We start from the raw sequence: 26,595 nt of genomic DNA, 5'->3' as shown, positions 1-26,595 counted from the left end.
GGTCCACCTTGAGAAATGTTAAAAGGCCACCCAACTTTGAGCAGCACACACCACTGCATGGAGAGGAGGACGATCACACAGGTAACTTTAGATTCAACAAGAGTCTCTTCAGAATTTGGAAGGATGGACAATACAACAGCACTCACATTCACAATGACTGCATACGCTGTCATGGAAAACTACAAGCATTGCATGTTTGTTGTATTCCTTCTGCTTTATCTCATTACTATTATCTTGAATGTACTGCTCATTACTGTCATACACCAAAACAGGGAGTTGCAGCAACCTATGAATGTATTCACATGTGTGTTATCTATCAATGAAATGTATGGAAGTACTGCATTGTTACCCACAATTATGGCTGTGCTCTTAGCCAAGACACATGAAATAACTGTGAAGTGGTGTATGGCTCAAATCTATTTCCTACACACATATGCAAGTGCTGAGTTTTGTATTTTAGCTGTTATGGGATATGATAGATATGTTGCCATCTGTTACCCATTACATTACCACAGCATCATGTCTAATTCAAAGGTAGGCAAGCTTATTGCATTAGCAGTTTTTTATCCACTTGTTGTATTTGGAAGTTTTTACTCACTAACTTTACAGCTAAGCTTCTGTGGAAAGGTCATTCCAAAATTATACTGTGTGAACATGGAACTGGTCAAAAATTCATGTTCTGCTGCATCATACATAAGCATTGTGGGACTTGCACTCATTCTGTTTCTTGTTCTGCCTCAGTTACTGATGATTGTTTTTTCTTATGTGCAAATTTCAAGAGTATGTATGAGGTTGTCAAGAGAATCTCAACACAATGCTCTTAAAACTTGTATCCCACATTTATTATCATTGACAAACTACACCATCGCCTCCTTATTTGAAATTATCCAAACCAGATTCAATATGAGTCATGTAGCTGTTGAGGCACGGATCTTCCTGTCTTTATACTTTGCTATCCTTCCACCCATTGCCAACCCTGTGCTGTATGGACTCGGTACTCAAATAGTTAGAGTGCGTATACTGAAACTGTTTATTAGATATAAGATCCTGCCAACATTGTTAGCAAAGGCAGTGACTATAGTGTAGGTAGAGACCTAACATATTATGCATTCTGTACTAATATTGTACTGTTAGTTAGTATAGTATAGTAGTTAGTATTTGACAATAATTATTTGAATTTCATTAATTACAATGACAATTCTTTTTTTAGGATTGTATCTATATTGTATTAAACAATGATATCTTTTTTAATAGAAATGCTCATTTAGTCTTTAATAACATTAATAACAATAACAATATGGAAGTAATAATAACCATTGATCTTGACATTCAAAGTTATGGTTTAAATTCTGAAGTGCATGTAAGCAGTATGAATAATGAATGAATGAATATCCATCCATCCATCTATCCATTATCTATACTGCTATCTATACTGAGTCACCAGAATTAGAGTCACCAGAAAAGCCCCAGGTGAACCAGAGCTCAGACCACAAACCTTCTTGCTGTGAGGCAATAGTACTAACCACTGCACCACCTTACCACCCCTTACCATATGAAAGATATACTACGTAGAGGATTGTGTTTACTTTTCCGTAATTATCAATAAGGCAGGATGATTGTGCATTTTAGTCATCATCTACCGAAAACTCCTTTTGGTTATATATCTCTGTGTTTGCATATTGAATATTGAATATGGCTTCAAATGTCAGAAAGAATGCTTTGTGAAACTGTTGTCTGATGTTGTGGTTGCTCTCAGTTATGGACACATGATGGAAAAAAATGTTTTTGGGAGGATCATAATGTAAATGGTAAAAGGTACTTTGGCAAAATGCGACAGCTATAGTTTCATACTGTGTCAGCAAGTACCTCGTGAGTTTTTTTAAACCCTCTTTATGTTCCCTGTGTAAATTCCAGCACGTTTCACTGATATAAAGTTTAATATAATGTTATCAAAAGGTTTGTACATCATTAACAGCGACAGAAAGTAAGAATCATTAATTCATCCTGTCCTTTTAATTTCATGTGTCATTCAACATTTGTTTGTAAATTGCTGCACTGTTTTTGTTGCATTTGCGCACAGATTGTAGTTGTCTGTTTAACCTGAAATAAAAGGAAAAATATTCTAGTTTTGTGAGTTTATCGTTTAAACCAACACATAAATATATGTACGTGTTTCATGAGGAAATAAATTATCAGAACTGTATTTTGTTTGAGCAGTTAATTGTTCAGCAATAACATTTGATAGATTTCACTTTTAAAGGTTATCTAATATCACCTGTATCACCCCAGTTCAACGAAATCTTGGTTTACACTGCCTGACTGTCACAGCACACAATGTACTACCTTCAACAGCACAAAGCATGTAGTTTATTCATGCTGTATTCATACTGTAGTAGACAGCCAAGTTTCCAAGGTTGTTAGAATTACTTTATAATATTCACATTATGGAATAATGAATGAAGTGACAATACACTATGCAAATCCCAAACGTCTTTCAGAACCAACTGCAGTGGCAGCTGAAATTCAACAGCTCAATTCGGCACATGTACACTCAAATAAAAAAGCATTTCTAGCATTGGATGGGATTCAAATGAATGGAATGGAGTCATTTTACCCCAGAATAACACAATATTATATGATTGCAATCAAAAACATAAAGTATGTTAGATATTTTTCATCAGTATTGAAACTTGTAATCCAGAAAGTCAAGTTAGACCTGAGCATGTAGCATGGGAAAACTTAAAGACAGTGAGTGAGATGAAGTTGAAAATAGACTGTAAAGAGGATTTGTTAGGGTGGTTTTCTATGGCGAATGAAAGAGAAAGCTGAACAGTTTTTAAACAGTGGGACAGACGTAATTCCTACTATCTGTGATCAGGGTAGACCTCACTGAACACCATGATTCAAAAAGGCTGGGGTTGGTCAGAGTGTCCTGCAGCACAGGATCGTGCCAGGGTCCAAACCTTCAGTGACGCAAGTGGCTGGATGCGTGAGTGGGTTAAACTTTGGAAACAGAGCCCTCTGCAAGTCAATAAACCAATGCTTAAAGAGCATGTAAGTTAATATCTTGTCTTAGTCTGCAAAGTATGTGCAAAGGCCTAAATATGTGTACGAAAGCTGAACATAGTTTTTATTCACACACTGTACTTCCTTAGATGAGACAATTCTACCATCATTTTGTAAAGTTGGTGTTGTGTCTGCTCTCATTTCATTTTGTTTATTTGTCATTTGTAAATGTTGAGGATTGGTGTGGTGTTAATTGTAAAACATAAATTACAGCAATAAAGCCAAGTCCAAGTCCAACTGGCCAGCTGGTATATAACATGAAGAGGAATGCACAATTGTGTTAATATTGCTAAATAAATGAAGCCTAAGCCCCTGTAAGAAACTATTTGCAGGCCTTTATATTACGACAGTGTCTAACCCAGTAATAGAAACAAAGGCCTTAGCTTAGTTGCTGGTTTAGTTTAGTATAGTTTAGTTTAGTAAAATAAATAAATTCCACACTTTAAGTTTTGTCAGTTTACATGACCACACCATTTTAACAGTTGCCAATACTTTGTTTAAAACTGAGTCAAATTCTTCTCACATAGTTTATCACTATTTGGAATTCTTTTATCACTGTGTGTGTATTAGCAAGGAAAACCAGGATGCAGCAGCCAAACAGATGAATATGCTCATTAGCGGTCACTGTTTCACATCCCCTTGGAAGCAATTAGGAAGTGCTTCACAATGAGACTAAGACCATAATACCTGTGGACAATACCTGGAGAATAACCCTGGTGTAAATGTGATGAAATAAGTATAAACACAGGTTGTCATCGATAGTGCTGGCTGACAACAATGATTAAAAAGGGGGTTAAAATTAAAAATTCAAAAAAATTATAAAGGACTGATTTTCCAATAGACCTGATATGCAACTCTGACAATATTAAAGTAATAAATCTCCAATTTGCAAGTCAACCTTCAACATAAAACTTAATTTGATGTACAATTCCTTGGGAAAGGTACAGGTCTACAGCACCAATCAAAGGTTTGGACACACCTTCTCATTCAATAGTTTCTCTTTATTTTTATTATTTCTACATTGCAGATTAATATTGAAGACATCAAAACTATGAAGGAACACATCTGTAATTATGTCGTAAACAAGACCAGAATATGTTTTATATTTTAGATTCTTCAAAGTAGCCACCTTTTGCTTTGATGACAGCTTTGCACACTTCTGGCATTCTCTCAATCAGCTTCAGGAGGTAGTCACCTGGAATGGTTTTCCAGAAGTCTTGAAGGATTTCCCAGAGCTGCTGAGTATTTGTTGGCTGCTTTGCCTTCATTGTCCTTCTTGGTCAGATAGCCCGTACATAGCCTGGAGGCAGAGACATGGTGGGTGGAACCAAAAATCTCAAATTTGGACTTGTCTAATGTCTTTTAATTGTGTTTCCTGGCCCAAGCAATTATCTTCTTGTTGTTCTTCTTCTTCAGTAGTGGCTTCTTTGCAGCAGTTTGACCATGAAGGCCTGATTCACACAGTCTCCTCTAAACAGTTGATGGTGAGATGTGTCTGCCACCTGAACTCTGTGAAACATTTATGTGGGCTCTAATCTGAGGTGCTGTTAATTTGCTGTTTCTGAGACTCTAATGAACTTGTCCTCTCCAGCAAAAGTAACTCTTGGCCTTCCTTTCCTGGGGCGGTTCTCATGAGTTTCTCTTTTCGTAGTTAAGTGGTTCTTGTCATAATACAGATTAGAACAGTAGTAGGCCTATTCATTGTATAGAACAATGTACCAACCCTACCTCTGCACAACACAACTGATGGTCTCAAACACCTCAGGAAAGCAAGAAATTTCACAGATTAACTCTTGACAAGGCACACCTGTTGACTGAAAACCATTCCAGGTGACTACCTCCTTAAGCTGATTGAGAGAATGCCAGAAGTGTGCAAAGCTGTCATCAAAGCAAATGGTGGCCACTTTGAAGAATCTAAGATATAAAACATATTCTGGTATTGCATGTACCAAAGACTTAAGTTTGTTACTGTCAAGCAGTTCAGGAAAGGTAACTTTGGAAACCCTCGTGAAAAGAAACACACCTTAGCAAGTGACATCAGGACACCACTAGTCCACCCTGAGAAATGATAAAAGATGACCCAAGCTTGGGCAGCACACTCCACTGCATGGAGAGGAGGACGAGCACACAGGTAACAACACACACAACAAGAGCTCCTAAATGTGTTTCTGTTGCCTAAACCAGTTGTTTTCACAGATATGTTAGTAATTAAATTTATTTATGCCTGCAATTTAGACTCAAATGTTTGTGCTTCCCCTCTGGCCAGGTCAGTCTTAAAAAAAGATTTTAATCTCAGTGAGACTTTTATCTGGTAATAAAAATCTAAATGATAAGTGCTTTACAGAACCATAAAGTTTCTAGGTGATATTTGGTACCATCCAGTCACTTATACTACACTATATACTATATACAAAGTCATAAACTTACCATATAAAAATCTCTAATTTCTATTTCTATAAAAGCATTGTTTGTCCTATTTTAATGCAGTTTTCCAGACCATATTACACAATGTATGTCCTATAGTGTTATATAATTTAGGAGAGTAAAATTGTGTTAATATTTGTTTTCATTTTCAGGATGGACAATACAACAGCACTCACATTCACAATGACTGCATACGCTGTCATGGAAAACTACAAGCATTGCATGTTTGTTGTATTCCTTCTGCTTTATCTCGTTACTATTATCTTGAATGTACTGCTCATTACTGTCATACACCAAAACAGGGAGTTGCAGCAACCTATGAATGTATTCACATGTGTGTTATCTATCAATGAAATGTATGGAAGTACTGCATTGTTACCCACAATTATGGCTGTGCTCTTAGCCAAGACACATGAAATAACTGTGAAGTGGTGTATGGCTCAAATCTATTTCCTACACACATATGCAAGTGCTGAGTTTTGTATTTTAGCTGTTATGGGATATGATAGATATGTTGCCATCTGTTACCCATTACATTACCACAGCATCATGTCTAATTCAAAGGTAGGCAAGCTTATTGCATTAGCAGTTTTTTATCCACTCATCGTATTTGGAAGTTTTTACTCACTAACTTTACAGCTAAGCTTCTGTGGAAAGGTCATTCCAAAATTATACTGTGTGAACATGGAACTGGTCAAAAATTCATGTTCTGCTGCATCATACATAAGCATTGTGGGACTTGCACTTCTTGTGTTCTTTTTTGTTCCTCAGGTTCTGATGATTGTTTTTTCTTATGTACAAATTTCAAGAGTATGTATGAGGTTGTCAAGAGAATCTCAACACAATGCTCTTAAAACTTGTATCCCACATTTATTATCATTGACAAACTACACCATCGCCTCCTTATTTGAAATTATCCAAACCAGATTCAATATGAGTCATGTAGCTGTTGAGGCACGGATCTTCCTGTCTTTATACTTTGCTATCCTTCCACCCATTGCCAACCCTGTGCTGTATGGACTCGGTACTCAAAAAGTAAGAGTTCAATTACTGAAACTGTTTATTAGATATAAGATCCTGCCAACATTGTTAGCAAAGGCAGTGACTGTAGCATAGGTGGAGACTTAACATTTTATGCATTATAATAATATGGTAATAATTGTTAAATTTTGTTGTCAGTAATTATTTGAATTTCAGAAACATTAACCCCTTTCTTTTTTCTTTGATAATTTAGGATTGTATCAAATTGTATTTAATAATGATATTTTTTAATAGAAATGCTCGCTGAGTCTTTATATTTAACAAAGCTACCAATAGTTACAGATCTCTTCATTCAAAGCTATGGTTTAAATTCTGAAGTTCATATTTCTCGTGGGCACTTTACTAAGATATGCTACTGTTCAATTATTGTTTCAGAAAATTTGTATAAAAGATATACAATATATCATTGTTTACTGTAGAGGATTGTGTTTACTTTTCCATTATTATCATGAGGCAGGATGATTGTACATTTTAGTCATGATTACATGAAATCTTCTTTTGGTTATATATCTCTGTGTTTGCATATTGAATATTGAATATGGCTTCAAATGTCAGAAAGAATGCTTTGTGAAACTGTTGTCTGATGTTGTGGTTGCTCTCAGTTATGGACACATGGTGGAAAAAAATGTTTTTGGGAGGATCATAATGTAAATGGTAAAAGGCACTCATGAGTTCCTCTCACCCTCTTTTAGTTCCTTTGTCCCTACAATTTACATCTGTAATTGTCCACTGTACCTGAAATAAAAAATATATTCTAGTTTTGTGAATTTTTGTGAATTTGTTTTTATCAACCGACACATGTTCAACAATAACATTTAATACATGTTTTAAAGGTTACCCATACCAATTCAGTTGAATGAGATTTTGGTCTACCAAACACCAGTTAATCCCTTAAATCAACTGCAGGTTTAGTGTCAACCTAGTTTCAAGGCTTCAAACCTGACACTGCCTGACTGTCACAGTGTAACAACACTTAGACAACAGATAGACTAATTTCTTTTATCTGAAATGCAAATCCTGAAAACATCTGCTATCAGCTACTATGATCCAGGAAATTCAATGCAGGTTCATGAACTGCTGGTTTGAACTTTGAACACAGTACTCACTGCAAGTCAATAAACCATTGCTGAAACAATTTTTAAGTTAATATTTTGTCTTAGTTTGTAAGGATTGTGCATAGTTTAACAAAGCTGGACATAGGTTTTAATCACGCTACTGTACTTCTTTGAAAGAGAGAATACAAGGTGCAATCAAAAAGTTCAGAGACTGTGCCTAGAACAAGCAAAAACTCTCCTGATTTAAATTTGGCTGCCATCTCTTTCAAAGTATTTTCCTTGTGCAGTTTTATTTAAAATCATAAATAATATTTTTTTACTGTATTGTTTTGATTAAATGTCTGTTATCCTCCTCCAAGTTTTAACAGGATTTATATATATTCTTCTACTCCTTCCTGTTCAGTCAATAATTTGAGTGCCACAGTCACTTGACAACATGAATTAGCTTTCATTGATGTGCAGAAGTTTCTTCCTTCCATCCCTCCATTCTTCTGTTTTGCCTCTTGTTGAAAAAACTCCCTCTATAATTCTTTCATCATCCTTTGTTCATACATATAACTGGATTAAGAGTCTCACCCTAGTCAACTACTTTTATCAACAAGGTCATGGGTCAAGTCAAAATCATGCATGTAGAGTGTGATTCCTTTTTAACACATCTAGAAAAGCTTGATCTTATCTGTTGGATTTGTTGTTTTAAAGGCAGCTGTAAATGAGGCCATCATACAGTGATGTAAAAGTGGATCCTGGGCTGAGAAGATAAATGTGTGTTCTCTCTGTGTTATTAATATATCTGGGCCTGACACGGTGCAGTTGTCCTCATTCTCTGCATTTCTGGACTGAAAGTTATGTTGGAGGACTGCAGCAAGTTCATCAAGGTTTCTACAAATACAGTACCTTTTGAGCATCTAAAATCACTAGCACTGAAAATGTTTATTTGTGTTTCATCCTGACAAGCAGGTAGGGCACCAGTTTCCTGTGCTGATCCTTCTCTGTATTATTTTGTTAATTATAACACTTACCATGTCCTATAAGAAGGCCTGATGCTTTGTATATAACAGGAATGTGTGTTTTATGTTTGCATATAATTAGAGTCAACCTTTGCTTGACTGCCTGGTGGGAGTAGTGTCTATAAATAGTCATTTAAATGCAATTAAGAGAAAAAAAACATTTAACAATGGGTCTTATGTGTGCCCTTCTGTGGAAAGCTTCTGTGGAAAGGTCATGCCAAAATTATACTGTATGAACATACATAGAACTGGTCAAAAATTCATGTTCTGCTGCGTCATACATAAGTATTGTGGGACTTGCATTTCCTGTGTTTTTTTGTTTTTCCTCAGGTTCTGATGATTGTTTTTTCTTATGTACAAATTTCATGAGTATGTAGGAAGTTGTCAAGAGAATCTCAACACAATGCTCTTAAAACCTGTATCCCACATTCATTATTGTTGATGCTCTTGGTGCAGTGCTGCTTCTGCTCCATAGTGAAATTGCAAAAGCACACCTGCAAGTGGTCAGAAAAACATGTGTAACACTGGTCCTGATGTTGATCATGCAATGTAATGTGGAACACTGACTCATGAAAGTTATATCTCGCACATGCTGATTTATCATGCAGTGCTTTGTTTGTTCACAACAGGAACCATCTCAGAACTTTTTGAGTATCTGCTGTCATTTTGTGTGGCCAGTGTGTGTTGTGTCTGTCCTTTAAATGAACTGGCCCATTTGCATTACCATTTTTGACCTTTTTTTGTCACTCTGTAAATTTTGCAGTGTGGTGTTAATTGTAAAACAAAAGATACACATGCATTTTGTAGATTTTACAGAGAAGTTCTCATCTTAAAAATTACAATGATTAAGTCAAACTCCAACTGGCTAAATTGTATCATGGTTATCATACAACAGGAAGAGGAATGCACACAGTAAAAATTGCATTAGCAAAATAAAACTCTGGCAAGAGGCTTCCAACAGTTCAAAAGCAGTTTTACTGAGCAGTTAATGAGATGAGGTTTTGGGGAGCTGAGCCAGAGTTAAAAGGTGGACCAAGGAGGACAAAGGGGAGCAGGACTGTGGGCTGGAGGGCAGACCAGCAAGGTGCTGGGCAAGGCAAGTATACTGATGATTGACCTGAGGCACAGGTAAACACAGAGTTTAATAAGAGTCAGGTAAACACAAGAAAAGTACAAACGTGAGCTTAAATTTGGCTGTAACATTAGTAACACATTGGTGAATTGAACGATTTGGTAAAGACTGGAGCAGAACAGATTCATGCTGCAATGCCCTCACTTTACAATTGTGAACTGCAGGATTTGACATGAATCATGAATTGAATGAATCCTGTGAAATCATTGGCATGTAGGTGAGACCATGTGACTTCAATTCACAGGAGAAGAGATGAAGTGTACAAAAGCTGCTCAGTGCAGTTAAACACAGGTGGGGGGTGGTGACCTGCTTCATCTCATCTCATTCTGAATACCTCATATGCTTTTTAAAGAGTGTGTGTCAGCATGAAAAATTTCTCTGAAGTAACATCTTTCCATCTGTCTGATTACTATGGAATGGAGGACCTGAAGCCAGTTTACTTCTGCATGTTCCTGATTATATATATAACTATTGTAGTTGAAAATGTTGTGTTAATCAGAGTGGTCTATTGTGAAAAAACCCTGCATGAGCCAATGTATTTGTTGCTGTGTAACCTGGCTTTGAATGGTTTGTATGGAAGCACTGCCTTGCTGCCCGCATTACTTGGCAATATTCTGTCACACTCATATGAGATATCACTACCGTTGTGTCAGGCACAGATCTATGCTATACACACATATGCCATCACTGAATTCACAATTCTAGCAGTGATGAGTTATGACAGATATGTGGCTATTTGTTACCCACTGCCATATCATGCAATCATGTCCCAGAGACTTGTTAAACTCATTACTTTCATGTGGCTTTACCCCATGCTGGCATTTTTAATTGTTCTCATTTTCACTCTTAACCTACGCTTTTGTGAGAGAACCATAGAAAAGACATACTGTATGAATTACTTACTGGTGAAACTTGCTTGTACAGATACATCTATAGTTAACATAATTGGCCTATTATCTGTAGGTCTATACACGCTTCCACAGCTTGTCATGATCTTTTATTCATATGCACACATCCTAAGGATATGTGTATTGTCTTTCAGCAAATCCAACCTCAAAGCTCTCCGGACTTGCACCCCCCACCTTTTAGCAATTATTAATTACTCTTTTGGGTGCTTTTTTGAAATAGCGCTGAGTCGATTCAATGTTAGTTACCTGCTTTATGAAGTCAAGTTGTTTTTATCTCTGTACTTTTTGATATTTCCACCCATCCTTAACCCAGTAATCTATGGTATGAGTATCCAAATCATAAGAGTCCACCTGTTCAAGTTTTTCAGCAGAAAAAACAGGCAAGTACAAATGATGTAGCCAAGTGGGCTGTTGTTACTGTGCACTGAGTGTCCTGCATAGTACTGTGCAGACTTGTGCCAATGGGAAAAACATAATATGGGCTATATAATCTCCTGTCTCTCCCTGGTGTTTAATCATATTTGCTGTCTCATTTACTAAAACAAGACCAGACCAGCCAGTGCACAGAAAAACATGTGGAATGGTAAATTCATGTCATGCCATGTGGAATTCCTGGAACATTAGCAGGCTGAAGCTCAGGCTTTGTGTATATCCAGTAATGTACTGAGTTTCAGTCTGTTTGTCGGTTCTGCTCTGGACTCTAGATTATAATGCAGGAATGTTGTAAATTATATTGTATTTTTAATTTCATCTGTTTTGCTGGAGTACACATGTTGTACCACTGTAATTTTAAAACACATCTCTATGTTTCACACTTTTTCCTGCCGGCACTGCAAACTCTGAAATCACCACTTAGTTTAATTATCCTGTTGAATTCAGTGTTTTCAGTTGTTATATATACTCTTTTAGTCCTTCCTGTCCAGTCGATAATTTGACTGCCACAGTCACTTGACAACAAGAATTAACTTTCAATTATGTGCAGAAGTTCCTTTTTCTATCATTTGCTACAATTAGTAAAAGTAAATAATAAACCAGTTCCACAGAAAAATAAAGGACACTTAACACCTGTAAAATAATGAGGACACTCATATATATGCAACAAAATTTCTCTGATTTAAAATCATCTATGTAGAGTGTGATTTCTGGTAATCAGAATTACTTGCTGTCATCCAGGAAGTCACTGAACAATAGTTACCGTTTTAACACATCTAGAAAAGCTTGATCTTATCTGTTGGATTTGTTGTTTTAAAGGCAGCTGTAAATGAGGCCATCATTCAGTGATGTAAAAGTGGATCCTGGGCTGAGAAGATAAATGTGTGTTCTCTCTGTGTTATTAATATATCTGGGCCTGACACGGTGCAGTTGTCCTCATTCTCTGCATTTCTGGACTGAAAGTTATGTTGGAGGCCTGCAGCAAGTTCATCAAGGTTTCTACAAATACAGTATGTTTTGATCATCTAAAATCACTAGCACTGAAAATGTTCTTCTCTGTATTATTTTGTTAATTATAACACTTACCATGTCCTATAAGAAGGCCTGAGGCTTTGTATATAACAGGAATGTGTGTTTTATGTTTGCATATAATTAGAGTCAACCTTTGTTTGACTGCCTGGTGGGAGTAGTGTCTATAAATAGTCATTTAAATGCGATTAAGAGAAAAAACACATGTAACAGTGGGTCTTATGTGTGCCCATTCAATACTTTATTTAATAAAAAAGTAATGTAGCTACAATATGGCACACTTGAGCAATGTCAGTCAATTTCAAATGGCATGGTAATGTGTTTTAGTTATACAAAGCATGCTTGTACATTAAACACTTAATAAATACAGTTTTTTCCTCTTTTTGTGGTGAACACTTGAAAAAATCAACCTTTCTGGGGCAAATTGTAAAATAAGTCTGAAAAACACAATGTGGTAGAGGGGCAGACACCATTGTTCTCCAGACCAAACACATTTAGAAATACAAAACTGTTTTACAAACAATCAGGTAGACGGCATGCATACAAAAATAGACAACTATTCTGATCATTCCTTTGTAATTTACAATACTAGTTCATTATTGCCAAGCATTATATTTTTGTGCCCCTGTTTTGAGGAATAGCTTGTTCTCTATATCGTCCCTCATCTCTCTTGAAAAAGTACAATGTACATTCACAATCACTGAGGCACAGCACTTGATTTACAATTTGTATACCCCAAAACATTGTGTAGTCACTGTTGTTATAGTAATGTAATATTAAATATATATATATGTATATATATATAAGTATGTTTAACACCCTGTACACTCATAGAACAAACATACCCACTGATCATACACACATGCATAACAAAATGTTGTGTACATCCAAAATAGCTTTGCTTTTAATTCCTCCATCAAACCTTACTGAGCGGCTGTACACAACTCCAGCATACTGTTCAAAACAATTCAGCAAAAGCAAAGGGAGGTGGCCATGCACGTGAGCGATGAATTACAAAGCTCTCCGACAAGTTTTTGACGAGGACACAAAGTGCTTATTGGTCAGAAACCCTGTGAGTCTACAAGTTACTTTACCGAGCCAGATATCTTTTTTGCCTTTTGTGACAGCCCTCATCTTTAAAAGAGTGAGATCGGACAGAGAGGGGAACCGAGTGTGCGCAGTAAGTGAGGTTGAAGGAGCAGTAAAAGGAGAGGAGATGGAGAGCCAAGCAGGTAAAAGATGAGTATTGGTGCCTTTTATCTCCAGCAAGGGGATGCTGGCTGTGTGAGGCACAGGCAGAGGCGATATGGTAAAGGTTTTATCAACACACTGATCCTTACAGGCTACCCTAAAAAACCCAACGACCGGTTTGTGTCTTGAAGAGGGAAATTCTGCAAGAAAATGAAGGTACTAATTAGTAATCGGCAAATACAACACGTGTGGAAAAATACATACATTCAAAACATGTTGTTATACCTTCAGTGAGCTATGAAGGATCCGGAGGCGATGAAGCTTGTCATTAAGCAGGGGGTCATTAACTCGGCGGACAAATGAGCGCTTATACTCCAGGCGGCTGGCTGATCTGTGGTCAGCTGAGGTGGACAGGCTTGTCTGCTCCAGAGCCCGGTACAAATCCCCCAGAGAGTCTGCCTGCATCCTGCAGTCCCGTCCATGACCTGGCAAGAAGGAAAAGCAATGATTAACAACAGTTTTTAAATAAAACTGAACTCACGGATGAGATTTCTCACTTTTTCCTTAAACAGCAAAATACAATTGAAGAGTTTGCACCCTGAGAATTCTACTTTTTAAAAAATGAATAAACATACTTCAGAGATATTAACTTTAACAACATAATTATAGCAGTGAATCTCTCACCACTCCATCATATGAAGCTGTAGGCAGCCTGTCTCTGCCCACACATTCACACAAACTGACTGTATGCTACCTGCCCAGCATGAAATGGCAGACAGCCGAAGCTAATAAGTGCCTGGTGAAGGGACTCAAAAATATAGCAAGCTAACAGCAAGGTCATTGAATTGCCCTGACTAACAAGAACATTTTTTTGGAAAGACATGTTGAGTTTTTCAAATGTAACTTTCTATGCTGTGAGCGCCACAAAAAAATGACATATATTCAACCCTGAGGCGGTTTTGTTGATTTGAAGGCCAGAGGCAGAGATTGAGATGAAAATCTGTCTTGGTCAGTGGTGGAGGAAGTATCCAGATCATTTAAAATTAGGAAATGTACTTTTTTAGCATTTTACCTTAATAGTTGGTTGACGGGCAGCTCATTGTTATATATTTAATACGGGACTACAATTATTGATTATTCTTACTGTGCAATGAGGGTTTTTTTTCTTGGTTGTTTAATTTGTGTAATTTCAAAAAATAGTGTGAAATGCATATATATATATATGAGACACAGCTTACATCACTCAGGACCCCTCTTGTCTCCTGTTTACATACACTGCCCTCTGTTGGCATGGTACTAACATTACACTAGAGCTCTGAATCTGTTAGTGGTCACTCTATCTTGTGTTTTGGAAGCAGGGTGGCACGTTCCAAAGCTTTGGGGCTGTGCTTTGAAATGTATCATGCTTTATTTGCCGCCTGTTCTGTGTTTGTCTCTCGTCCTTACAGGCAGTGGTGGAGAGAGTGAACAGTAGGGCAATAGATAAATGAGGACAAGAAGAGAGGAGCCTAGGGCGTGTTTCTTTATCCTGTTCAGAATTCAACATTAACACGGGCTGAAAGGATTCCTCCTCGCTTCACCATCCAAACCATGCCAAGAGGCACAATGACATCTCGATCAGGCAAGAGAGAGAGAAAAACGAGAGAAAGAGTGAGCGTGAGTGTGTGTGAGAGAGAGAGTGGACTGCCAAGATAAATCAGTATCAAATAAGACACTAAATTTCATCTCACTTAGACAAGTGCCCTGGAGGTGTTTGAGTGGCGGCAAATGGGCTGGCTTCAAATCCAATCCAATAAAGCAATAATAGCCAGTATTCAACCTCTGACATTTGCTGGCTCTGTTAGCAGCCACAATAAAATAACTGACAATAAATAAGTGCCCTTGCTCAACACTGTGCAGATGAAAAGACTGATCTACAAATAATAGTTATCAGAAGAGGTCCTAACATCAGGGCAAGTCATGATGAGCTCAGTGATATTGTTAAGTGTGTGATACCTTGGTCCACTGCAGTCAGATTAGCTAAGGTTTCCCCTCATCAACACAACTTCATGTTTCATATGTGCTCATGATGATTACAACAGATACTTGGAACTGCATGAGTGCCCCCCTTAAGTACATGTATGCACAAATGAGTGGTCAAGTGTGAGCACATTTCTGACCTTAAAAGAAAAGCTCCATTATTATATGTGCAATCACTACAATTGCTATTTTTTTTCTGTTGGTTATTTTTTGAAATTAATCAATGTATCCTGTGGATAATTGTGGATAAAATAAAGTCTATTACAATTTCCCAAAGTGACCACATTTCTTATTATGACTGAATTGTATAATTAACTATCAAAATTGTTGTCAGTTAATTTTCTGTTGATCAGCTAATCAGTCCACTGATAGTTTTAGTTCTTGTATGATGCGATATATTCTTAAACTTGGTTAAAATTTTTAATGTCTGTGCTTGTGGTAAATGTGAGTCTGACCTGTGTCTCTGGCCCGGTCCGGCTGGTAGTGCTGTGTCTCTCTTGGATCTGATACAGCGGCGGTGGCTGCCAGGATTGCGTGGAGCCCGCTGTCCCTGGGTAGCGTGAAACTACGTGGTTTCCCTCCTGTATCTGAATCGATACTGGCTCTGAGGGGCAGAGGCAGGGCTCTGTATTGTTCTTGCAGCAGGCTGCGCGGTGCTGGCAGGGTGGACTGCCTGCGGTACTCCATCGCCAGCTGGTCTCTGTCCTCAGATAGCAGGGATTCCTCCACGGGAAACGTCTGGAGGTAGTGCATCCTCGTGTTGCTCTCCATCTGGTCCTGCCATGAGTTTCGATGGCTGCTCGTCTTCTGCCCAGGGGAGATGCTGTTGTTGCTGCTGCTGCCTTCCTGAGGCTCAGAGTGGAACTCTTCATGAGAAGAACGGGACTGGAACGTGTCAGAGGAAGAGAGATGGCCACGTTTTGGTTCCAAGTACGGACTCACCTACATACAAACAGACAGTTAGCAAGTGTCTGCCACATAGGATGATATCTACTGTATCTATTTAACTACAGGCTGAAAGACTCACTGATGCAGCTCTAGGATAGGTGTCATATGGTGGCGGCGGACTGTCCTGTTTTGGCATCGAGGGCATCTCCATGTCCTCATGATCACTCTCACTCCAGTAATCTGTCATGAACAAACAGTATTATTGTATTATTGTATTATTTCTATTATAGAGGCAAAACCAAGCTATTTAAATGTGGCAGAAAGGACCATGAGACTATAATTCAGATGCTTATAGCTGGTACAAATCATAGACATGTCAAATTTCTGACTGAAATTGAACTGCTGTGTCAAGCCATAATGATCAAACCCGCCTGCAGATAAGTATTCTGAAAGGTGTAGCTGCAGTGTCGGTGTAACGTAGGTGTGATGTAGATGAGTCCAAGTCTGAGGGTGCTGCTGAGGCTGAGGATGAGTCTAAGATGTGAGAACTTCCTATTAAGTCTTCTGGAGGTGTTAAGGATCTAATTTAGCAACTTGTTTGTGAAGGCAGAAGCCCCCTCTTGATAAAACCAATGACACACCTGCTCTCAGCCGCCCACCTTTGCTAAGATCCTACATAGGCTCCTCTAAATAGCTCAGGGGTAGGGAGGGGGTATTATTTCCTGTCCATTTCTAAGAAGCCAAAGAAGACCAGTATAAGAGAATAAAAAGCATGCCTTCTACCCCTAAAATTAGTAATCCTGTAGAGTACAAAGTTGGAATCAGATGTGAAGTGAAAGTGGGGCCAGGTGTTAAAAGCCTCTGCTGCTGATCTGGAAATAAGATCTATTTATTGAGCTCTCTACATCGGGTCACTTGTTTTCCCAGGTTATTGCATTAAATCACACAATATGAGCCACGCTTATAATTTAAGCAGTTCAATTCCACATTCATTTCCTTATTAACTTTGACAATCAACCAACAGGAAAGAGGAAACGATATTCATTAAACCTGAAACTTGAAAAGAGTGACAGCTTATCTGTCGACGGAAAGACTCAGGACAAAAAGTAGCCCCCCAAATCTTCACTTTAAAGAGAGTGCACTAAAGGGGCAACAAATGTAGCTGAAATGCATGCACACTTAATATACCGACTGGACCTGACAAAATATCTACAGCAGTTTGGTCATATACCACATTTAATATTCATGTATCAATCATTATCTAAGGCACAGTGTTTTCTAGAGACATATTAAGTGCTAAAATTAACTAATAGGCAGATTTATTTTGTTGGTTGTTTGTTAAAGTTGTGACACCTGTAGCTCTGAGCTGCTTGTGTAAGATGGAGCTGAAGGCACAGATGTACTGTGATGGAAAATCACTGCTGTGAACCTGTGATAGCAAATTAAAACTTCATCAAGTGAGGACTAGGCAAAATAACTATCCATGCATTCGTCATTACTTATTTATATATGGTTCCTCGATCTAAGAGCAACAGCGTGATGTCTCACTGCTTTAAAAAAAAAAAAAAACAGTTTTACATAACTGTTGACCATCGACCTGAAACAGATGAAGAATCTTTTGCAGCACCAAGAACAGAGTCTATGACTAATCTCACCTTGGTCCTGGTGAATTTTCTCCTGCTCGGAGTAGCCTGCCACTGCCATACTGAGACGACTCAGCCACCTGTGTGGGAGAACATCAGTCATGACGCACAGCAGCTTGGCATCCAGTAAAACATCTTGCGCTTGTGCGGGCATGTCTCCCCGTTTGACCAATCACCTTACAAAACTGCTCTGTTTTAAGGAGAGTGGGCAGTCCGGTAGAGGGATTCAATTTCCGGCCAGTGGAGGTTTAAATGTGGTTGCAGATTGCAGAGAGTTTACAGCAACTGTGACTATCACAGCCTCATTAACTCACCGGGACATGTCGTCTACATTTTCCGCTGCAAAGTAGAAGGTCTTTATCTTCGGATGGCAAGCCTTGAAAGCACTGAAAGGGAACCGAGGGTATATTTAATCAAATGTACGCACAAGCACAGGGACATATAGCACACATTAGCATATGAATATAGATGACTGCCAAGAGAAACTGGCACAGGATTACACATACGGTGATTCAGATTGACACAAAACGGTAAGACTTTGCATCATAAGATGAACTGCTCTGTTTATTTTCAGTAGGTTTAATATAAGTATACACTATAATTATGAAACATAATGCCCCAGCAGTCAACAAGTATATGTATGCAGTAGCATATCGCTATTATTTGAACCTTACTGAACAGCCTGTGTGGGATTTTCAAGAACATTCTTTAGTTATTCTTAAATTAAAGTTTAAAAAGCATAATTGTTAGGCTTTCCTCAAAAACTCACATCCACTAGTTTTAACTCAAGCCTGAGGCCATTACAGTAAAGCCACAGAAGGTAGTTAGGCTCCAGTTTTCCCATGTGGTACAAGTAGTCTGTCTCTCTTAAGTAGCAAAGGGATTTGTATCAAATTGCCATTCCTCCAAAAGCGTCTCACTCATTAAACTTCATCAACCTCTCCATCTTACTACAGTCTCTCCATCACTAAAGGCATCAACACTCATATAGCCCTCCCCACTGACATTACATCATTTCTGTCTTCCACTGCTACTATTATTAGTACTATATTATTATAGCTCTAAAGTCTTAAACAAAGATTTAAATTATCATATACAAAATTACAATAAAGCCATAAATGTATGCATCTGCTGTCCTCCTGTCTGCATACTAAAATATGGCAGGTTCATAGTGAAAGTGCATTCTGTTTGTGAGTCAGGCACCCCCTGTAATTCGCCCATTTTGCATGGTCAGTATGAGATATTAAATATATATATGCCCCCTTTTCTGCCAAGAACCAATTTGCACAAGATTACCTTAGCACTGACAACACAGTGTAGCATTGTATCTTAATATGCACCATAAAGTCTCTGCTGTTAGCTGAGTTGTATTCAAGATTTTTGTATCAAATTTTGTCTTGAGGCCAGATGGAAAACCGATGCAAATCGAAGAAGCTTTATCTTTGGTGCCCAGATGAAAATCATTACTCACAACTTCCTTCTGCACTCAGTGGCACGATCTATCTTGAACTCTGGGAGGCTGACAAAGCCCTCAGCCTTCTCATCCTGTGACAAACAGAGGGAGAGTGAAATCAAAGCACCACATCATGAACAAAGCTTTAATGCTGTGATTTGCTATTTTGTAAAAATGATTATATTCACCTCCTCGTTCATGTACCAGTACAGACAAGTGTCTTTCAGGATGAACCAGTACTTCTTCCACTTCTGCGAAAAATATGTTTTAGCATCCTTCTTTTTCCACAGCCAACCCTCGCAGTCCCCCTGACCCAGGTCCCTACAGGAAATCCGCCGCTTACTGATTGAAGAAGACATGGGGCTTTCAGCTGCAGGCGCCGAGGGGGTGGGCAGAGCAGACAAGGGGGTCAGAAAACACTCTTCATGAAAACACCTGCTCATGTCTGGGTTTGAATACACATGAGCTCTCAAGTCAAATTCCATAAACCAATGCTCCTACCTTTACTCTTCTTCTTTGACCTTGACAGCAGCGAGGAACGCTCAAACACCTGCAACGGGAAACAAAACAGAATGAGGACATGCTCCTACTCCTACACTAGCTCACTAGCTCACGACAAAATTTTGCAAAAAAATAATAAATTGACTTTTCACAGACACAAGGGACTCACATGGTAGAGAGATGCAGAGTCAGAGCTGGACGTGGACAGAGAGACTTCCATCTGGAGGGCGGGGACCAGCGTGTAGTGGGTGGGGCTGCCTCCTCGCTCAGTCTTCCTCCTGTTCTGGCTCAGGCTGCGTCCCAGCAGGAAGTCCTCTCCTGGTGTTTTATCTTCACTTGCAAAACGCAGCAAAGAATTCTCTGGAGGGACGCAACAGAGACAAACTCAGTACTAAATGCATTTCATGAAATTAAAGTATTCTTTAGAATCATTTTAATATGAAATACTTTGTACAGTTCCACAGACCATGTCTGTATCATAAGATGCTGAACCATTTCAGTAGCCTAAAGAGGCACCTGAAACTTCTATAAAAAACAGGGACCTCTCACCACTTATTAGTCACTCCAACAGTTGATGCCACAGAACTGATAAAACTTTGTAATATACTGTAAGACCAGTCAATTGCCTGTGATAAGTGGATGCTGACATTTCAAAAGACTTCTACTAGAGTATTTGAAAGGCATTGAGAAATCTACAGAGGGAGGTTGTTGTCAGGCAGGAAGGCCTCAAATTTTCCAAATACTGTCTCTTGTAGATAAATATAACGCCATCACTTTTTTTTTTCTTTTTTTGAAAAGCCCAAAGGAGCAACACATCATCACCATCCCCAGAGGAAACAAACACATCACTCAAGTTTGTCTTTGAGACTGAAATAAAGCAGTTCAGTCTCCTCCCACTCCATTTACCACCTAGCTCGACAGTCACCAACAAAATGTGAATCTCGGGAATTCTACTGTTGCCAAAGCAACAGTGTACTTTTTATATCCAAACACAGAGAAATTGCAAAACTGAGAGCAAGAAAGAGAGAAACAGGGAGAGAGGGATGAAGGGAAAGAAAAGAGCAGTGATAGATTACAAACATACGGAGGAGATAGAGGCAGGAACTGATATCCAGCATGTTATCAGGTTTGACAGGCCAGCTCATCCTTCTACTTTTTGGCTCGGGGTTCTGAGAGGGTGAGCATATTATGAGATATCCACCCACTCACCTCAGTTCCCTCTGTCCCTCTCTGTCCTCCTTCTTTCTGTGCCTCCCTTTCTTTTCCTCTCTCTCTTTCTCTCCCACTGCCTCCCACTCACCTCTCCGGCTCTCTCTCTTCAGCTTGGCCAGGTCTTCGTTGTCTCCCACCCAGTTGTATTCCACTGGCATTGAGATGGGCCTGAGCCTGCCTGGAGCACAGAGAATGTCAATATCACACAGCTGCCCACACAGGCACGCACACACATCAAACAGCTGTAGACGTCTCAAAAACATCTCCAAAACACACAGACGTCACACACGCAGGGCTTCGAGCTCTTTTCGCTCACGATTACAGCGAGGAGTCCTCAGAGTGGTGGTGGGGGGGGGGAGCAAGGTCTTACCATAGGTGGGTGTACTCCCCCGGCGGACTGATGACACATCTTGGTTCTGGTCGTACTCGTAACAGTAGAGTATAGCATCCTCCTCCACTAGAGGAAATCGTCGCCGACACTCCTGGTCCAGGTAGGAGTTTGGTGACTCAGAGCCCTCTGCGACATGGACGTCCGACTGAGGGTCGTCACCGGGCAGATTTCCCTTGTCATCTCTGTCGTAACGGAAAATAGGGAGTAATTTTAATGTCAGTGAGGATCTGCACTGATATGAGAAAAGAGAAAAGGTCACCATTAGAATGTACTGTGGGGTGAAACCTTAACATCTTCAGCACATAAACTGAAAATAAAAAAAACAGCCATTTGTTGTCAACAAATCCCATGAAATGACCAAAACCTACAATGTGTTAGTCTATCTCTCAATGCCTTCTCACTTCTCCAGCCTGTCTGTGGCTCTCAGCCCCAGGTCCATTCATTCCTTTATTTTAAAAAGAGATTGATCAGTGGGGCACTTTAGTATTTAGCAAGCAATACTCAAACAAGAGGAAATAGAGCATTTGTTGGGAACAATTTTCTGCCGCAAATGAATACACATTTGGTGCTCTGGTGAGTGTTTTTGCAGTAGGATGGTGTATGTGGTATGGATGTATTAATCGTGAAGAAGCATGTCACCTAGTGCAAAAGTTTTAGTCCCTTTCTTAGGTTTTAGCTCAGTCCCTTACTTTGCAGTCAGTGAAAAAAATAACATTGCATGGGTATAGGCTGTACCATTATACACCTTTTTTTTTGGCATCCTTGTGGATAAAGACCTATCCCTACCCTGCCTCTGAATGACTGGTACTTTTTGCCTCCATTGGTTGGGTTGGTTATGTTTAAGCATGAAGAATGATGATTGGTGGGCTTAGGGTAAAAAATCATCAGGGGTAAGCCAATCAGAGGCAGAGTACAGACGGGTCTTCGTCCAGCATAAAACACCTGTAAAGACAATTTTCAAAATATTTAAAATTTATAGCATAGTTTACATGTTTGTGCACTGCAGTATCTGTCTTCTTCACTGCCTTTGTGAGTGCAATGTCACAGTTCCTTGCGAGTTACCACCACCACCTGTCAATCAGTGGAATAACGAGAATTGCCCGTGTGCTTGCTCATGTGCATGTGTGTCCTTGTGCAAATAAAATGGGGACCCACTTGTAAAACACGTTGTTCCATTGTGCTGCTAGTCATCAGAGACTCCACAGAGTACCTTTAACATCTGGTAAAGTAAGCACTATGTGTGAACTTTTATAAGTTTTATGTGTGAGTGTGTGTTCACCTGGGGGTGTATGGCTCTGCTGGAGGGGGGGGTATGTAGAGGTCCTGCAGGGCACAGCTATTCCTCCTGGATGGAGTGCTTAAAGTGCTGGTGGGCGTGGCGACACTGCTGCCGGGGCTCTGAGGGAAGATTGGCTGTGTTTGAGTGATTGTGTGTGTGTGTGTGTGTGTGTGTGTGTTGATGTGTGAGCATGTGCAAATGAGAGAGAGAGAGAGACAGACAGACAGAGAGATAGAGTGAGAGGGACAGTGACAAGGATTGACACATTGAAAATTTGGAGTTCACAGCAGTTCAGTCAGTTAGTCAGTCAGTCAGGGGCAGTTCTTTCGGTTTGGACTGTGCTGCTGAGCATCTCAACCGTGAAATGAGCAGTGTACTGTATGTTTCCAATGTTCCAGTTCTAACTGGTGCACACAGGAAGACAGGTTGGTGTGCAGACTAGTCGTCCCTCTCATTCAGGTCAAGGAAAATCTGGTCATAGCCTATATAGTCTGTTAAACACAGTACATGGACATAGATTGGTCCTTGTTCATTTTTCATATCTTTTTTAACAAAATGTGTATGTAAAGTCATTTTAATCACCTTCTTGTCACATTCATGATATCAACATAGGGGGCTGAAAAATCATCAACTTAATTTGAATAGTCAGAGAGATGTAATCCAATTGCAAGATGCCTGTTTTGAAGTGACAAAACATGGACCTTTAAAATTTATTCAGCTATAAAATACTAATTTGTCACTGCGTTGCATAACTCGCAGCTGACTAATATCAGAGATGTATTACTGAGAAATTTGCTCCATCATAAAACCATTATGCATGTCAGAGTTACTACAGGGCCTCAACTGCACAATGTTTTCTTCAATAACTTAACAGCTTACCTTTTCTATGTTCTTTTTTCCCCCCTTTTCTGTCCTTAAAACTGCTGGCAATAGAGCAAATTCGATTTAGGTGGAGAAGATGAATGTGAGGATGTGAAGGGGGAGGAGGCTGAGCGGTACTGCGCTTCAGGGCCTCAGGGGGGAGAAAACATTTTCTCTGGCCTGGGACTCAAAGAAAGGCTGGGCTGGTTTAATACAACACATCCCTCTCATTTCCACCCATTCTGGCTCAGGCGCACGGTCCTAATAATGTAATTGGTTTGGCCAAAGTAGGACAGCAGATGCCACTTAGAGCTGAAGTATCAACTTGTGAATGGATGGTGCTGGAACCTTAAGCCAATTAGTAACAACTTTTGTTACAATAAAGAGGTGGATGCAATAAAAGAAATACCTGTACAATACAGTTCGAATCGCAAAGCTATGGTATAATGGCTCACAGCCCAAAATTATCTCTATGAAAATGGACATTATGAGTTTTACAACACAAATGTTAGTTTCAGGGCTCTTGTTTTAGATTGCATGCTATTCTGAAAGCCCATTTTCACTTTGCACTCTTCTGTTTATTTTCTGTCTCAGCCATTTATAGAATGACCCAGGATTTTGGTGTCTAGTGTCAGGAGTCTGTGAAGTCTTATTTTTAACATGTGTGGTGACACAAGCACAAATATATACACTTATAACACAGAGTTCATATTCACACAGAAACAGGCATGGACCAGCGTATCTATGAGGCATGAAAGCAGGCATCGTACCTGCAGAGCCAACGGTTTCCATCTCATGTTTTTGAGCAGAGCAGGGGTTGAGGTGAGCGTGCTCTGTGGGCGTTTCTTCAGCGTCAGGGTGACACCTGCAGGGTCCCCCCGCAATAAGTTCACTAAGTTCTTCAACTGCCAGCCCACCTAACAAACAGCAATGGCGTGAAAGGCATTTCCTCAACACACAAACTCTGACAACAGAAATAATACGCTGATATTTCAATATCAACTTCCATTTAGTGTCCAGTACATGGATTCAACCTACATTTAGGGTGTTTGTTTTTCACATAGTTTCCTCTCATACATGATTCGGATGACTTTTCATTACGCCTGACCCACTTTATGCATTTTATTCAAGGTGCTGTTGTGGTCGTTATTTTAATAATACATGTGGATCCTGATGGTTAGGAACTGCAGCACATCCCGCAGCCTCTGAGGCTCGTGTTGATGAGGATGTTAAATGCAAAGCTGGATGCCAAAGGGCGTCTTGTATACCTCACGTTACATCAATCTGCGGGCGCTGTCACCATGCGGTAAGCTCCGATGTGTTTGTGTTGTGAACAGCGGCATGCCTTGTAAATAGTCTTTAACCCAGTTTTGATGACATTTGGCACAAAAAACATCCCGCCCAGAGAAACACGGTCTGCTGCTGAACCAAATATGCCAGGTCCAGTTTGGGGAGGAAATATCTCTCTCTTGCTCGGCTGACTCTACTGAATTTCAGTACATCTTCATGTACCCCATGCAGCCTGGGAAACAAGGCATTTTCAGGCTCTGACCTACCAATCACTTTGTACCTTTCTATGTAATTTTTCACCTTGACAGCCACTTCACAGAAATTCTTCACACAGGATGTACATTAAAGAGACAGACAGGCTGAAACAGACATTTTTAAAATCCCTAAACTGCTTTATTCAATGATAAAAAGATTCTTTTTGCCATGTCAAGCCAGAACATGTTTATTTAAAGCAGTTAAACCCCTAATTATTAGTCTTTTTTCCAAACTATCTACTGCTCTGCCACCTGAAATCTTCTGCTTTAAGGTGTTTCTTATAAAACCTCATGTCACTGTTTTTTCTTTTTGTTTCATCTCCCTCCACAGACTCTGGTAACATTCTCCAGTGTTAAAATTTACTGTCCTGCATCAAACATTTTTATGTGTTTGAAGCCATCCCCATTTATTGACCATTCCTGCGGCAGAAATTCAATCTATCGTTGCTGCCTGGAGTTATTTATTTCTGACACACTGTCTTTATTGTTTACAGCCTTCCAGCCTTGTGCTCAGATAATTTTCTATTTCTTTAGCTTGTAATACATGTTATAACATTTTCAAAGCTTTTGCCTCACACAGTGTTTTCCTTCATTCATTTCCTTTGGTCAGTGTAACTCCTTTGCCACAGCAGACATTCTTATGTCTGGAAAAAGATGCTCAAATCCAGTTAATACTAGTCTGTTTCTTACTGCTGGACTTTTCCCAGTTGCCCTAATTATAAATCCCTGGTATGTTTCAAACATCTTTTCTTTCCTTGGTGGTATTTTTTGTTCTACTGTCTCTCAAGCCTGAAGGTTCCACTGGTTTGTTATCTTCTTGCAAGAAGAGATGGTGCAAGAAATCCTGAGCCACACATCTAGTGTTCAGTGCAGTCAACCACCTTGTTTCTCCTCTTTGGCTAATGCTCCCCCCCAATGGGATATTCATGAACAATCAACCATCAAGAATTTCTTCTTAACTATGGGTCACACTACATTAAATGCATTAACTATATTTAAGCTGGTTATGGCAGCCATTATGAGTGACAGTGCAGCTTTGGATCAGCAGAGATGTCAACTGAGTTTACAGCTTGACATCACCTACTTAAGCTGTCAGACTCACTCAGCTGCTGCTCATTTCAGCTACAGCAACAGCAGGACATCTTTCCATAACCTACAACCCCTCCAGCATCCACCTGTGAACAATTGTGTCTCAGTTCCATAACACATACTAATACTATACAGTAAATACAACATTTAGACTGTTTTTTCAGCTAGTATAAAACAAATGTATTTTGCTGTTTTGTACTAACATCAGATGATACAAGACATGTGCCAACAGATGTCAATCAAGCTGGAATTTCCAAAAAAAAAAAAAAAAAAGCTGCTGTCATTCAAACTGTAAATAAGACCTAAATGTTTTGAGGAAAAGTACAGGTGTAATTAATAACATAATAATATAATAAAATGCCTCTGCTCTATTTAGGCGTTTCAATTTCCAGGATCCTTGTATTGTGCATGCCAGACCTATTGAGCCATC

General features: G+C 39.3%; 4 protein-coding genes across 5 annotated transcripts in view; 3 read left to right on the top strand and 1 right to left on the bottom strand.

The window, feature by feature from the left end:
• The first annotated feature begins 123 nt into the window (after positions 1–123).
• Positions 124–1,086, top strand: LOC108893174 (olfactory receptor 52D1-like). Its single transcript, XM_018691032.1, has one exon. It carries the CDS (start codon positions 124–126, stop codon positions 1,084–1,086), a length of 963 nt encoding a protein of 320 aa, XP_018546548.1.
• Positions 1,087–5,643: 4,557 nt separating this feature from the next.
• LOC108893173 (olfactory receptor 52D1) lies at positions 5,644–6,606 on the top strand. The gene has a single exon (XM_018691031.1). The coding sequence runs from the start codon at positions 5,644–5,646 to the stop codon at positions 6,604–6,606; it is 963 nt and encodes a 320-aa protein (XP_018546547.1).
• Positions 6,607–10,090: 3,484 nt separating this feature from the next.
• Positions 10,091–11,032, top strand: LOC108893172 (olfactory receptor 4K5-like). Its single transcript, XM_018691030.1, has one exon. It carries the CDS (start codon positions 10,091–10,093, stop codon positions 11,030–11,032), a length of 942 nt encoding a protein of 313 aa, XP_018546546.1.
• Positions 11,033–12,313: 1,281 nt separating this feature from the next.
• LOC108893962 (connector enhancer of kinase suppressor of ras 2) overlaps positions 12,314–26,595 on the bottom strand; it is a 28,822-nt gene continuing 14,540 nt past the window's right edge. Inside the window, exons 9-22 of one of the 2 annotated variants that reach the window (XM_018692474.2) lie at positions 24,303–24,449; positions 22,672–22,805; positions 21,372–21,574; positions 21,090–21,179; positions 19,959–20,149; positions 19,790–19,838; positions 19,477–19,658; positions 19,307–19,380; positions 18,150–18,221; positions 17,848–17,915; positions 16,332–16,432; positions 15,760–16,246; positions 13,571–13,770; positions 12,314–13,485 (exon numbers count right to left, since the gene is read on the bottom strand). In XM_018692474.2, coding sequence (XP_018547990.1) covers positions 13,438–13,485; positions 13,571–13,770; positions 15,760–16,246; positions 16,332–16,432; positions 17,848–17,915; positions 18,150–18,221; positions 19,307–19,380; positions 19,477–19,658; positions 19,790–19,838; positions 19,959–20,149; positions 21,090–21,179; positions 21,372–21,574; positions 22,672–22,805; positions 24,303–24,449 — 2,046 coding nt within the window. In that variant the 3' untranslated portion in view covers positions 12,314–13,437. The remainder of the gene's footprint in view (positions 13,486–13,570; positions 13,771–15,759; positions 16,247–16,331; positions 16,433–17,847; positions 17,916–18,149; positions 18,222–19,306; positions 19,381–19,476; positions 19,659–19,789; positions 19,839–19,958; positions 20,150–21,089; positions 21,180–21,371; positions 21,575–22,671; positions 22,806–24,302; positions 24,450–26,595) is intronic. The other variant, XM_018692475.2, reaches the window with a different exon arrangement.

This window comes from Lates calcarifer, linkage group LG20, assembly GCF_001640805.2.
Source record: "Lates calcarifer isolate ASB-BC8 linkage group LG20, TLL_Latcal_v3, whole genome shotgun sequence".
NCBI classification, from domain to species: Eukaryota; Metazoa; Chordata; class Actinopteri; family Centropomidae; genus Lates; species Lates calcarifer.
Note: the sequence above shows the minus strand (reverse complement) of the source record. Positions and strands in the feature narration are given on the sequence as shown.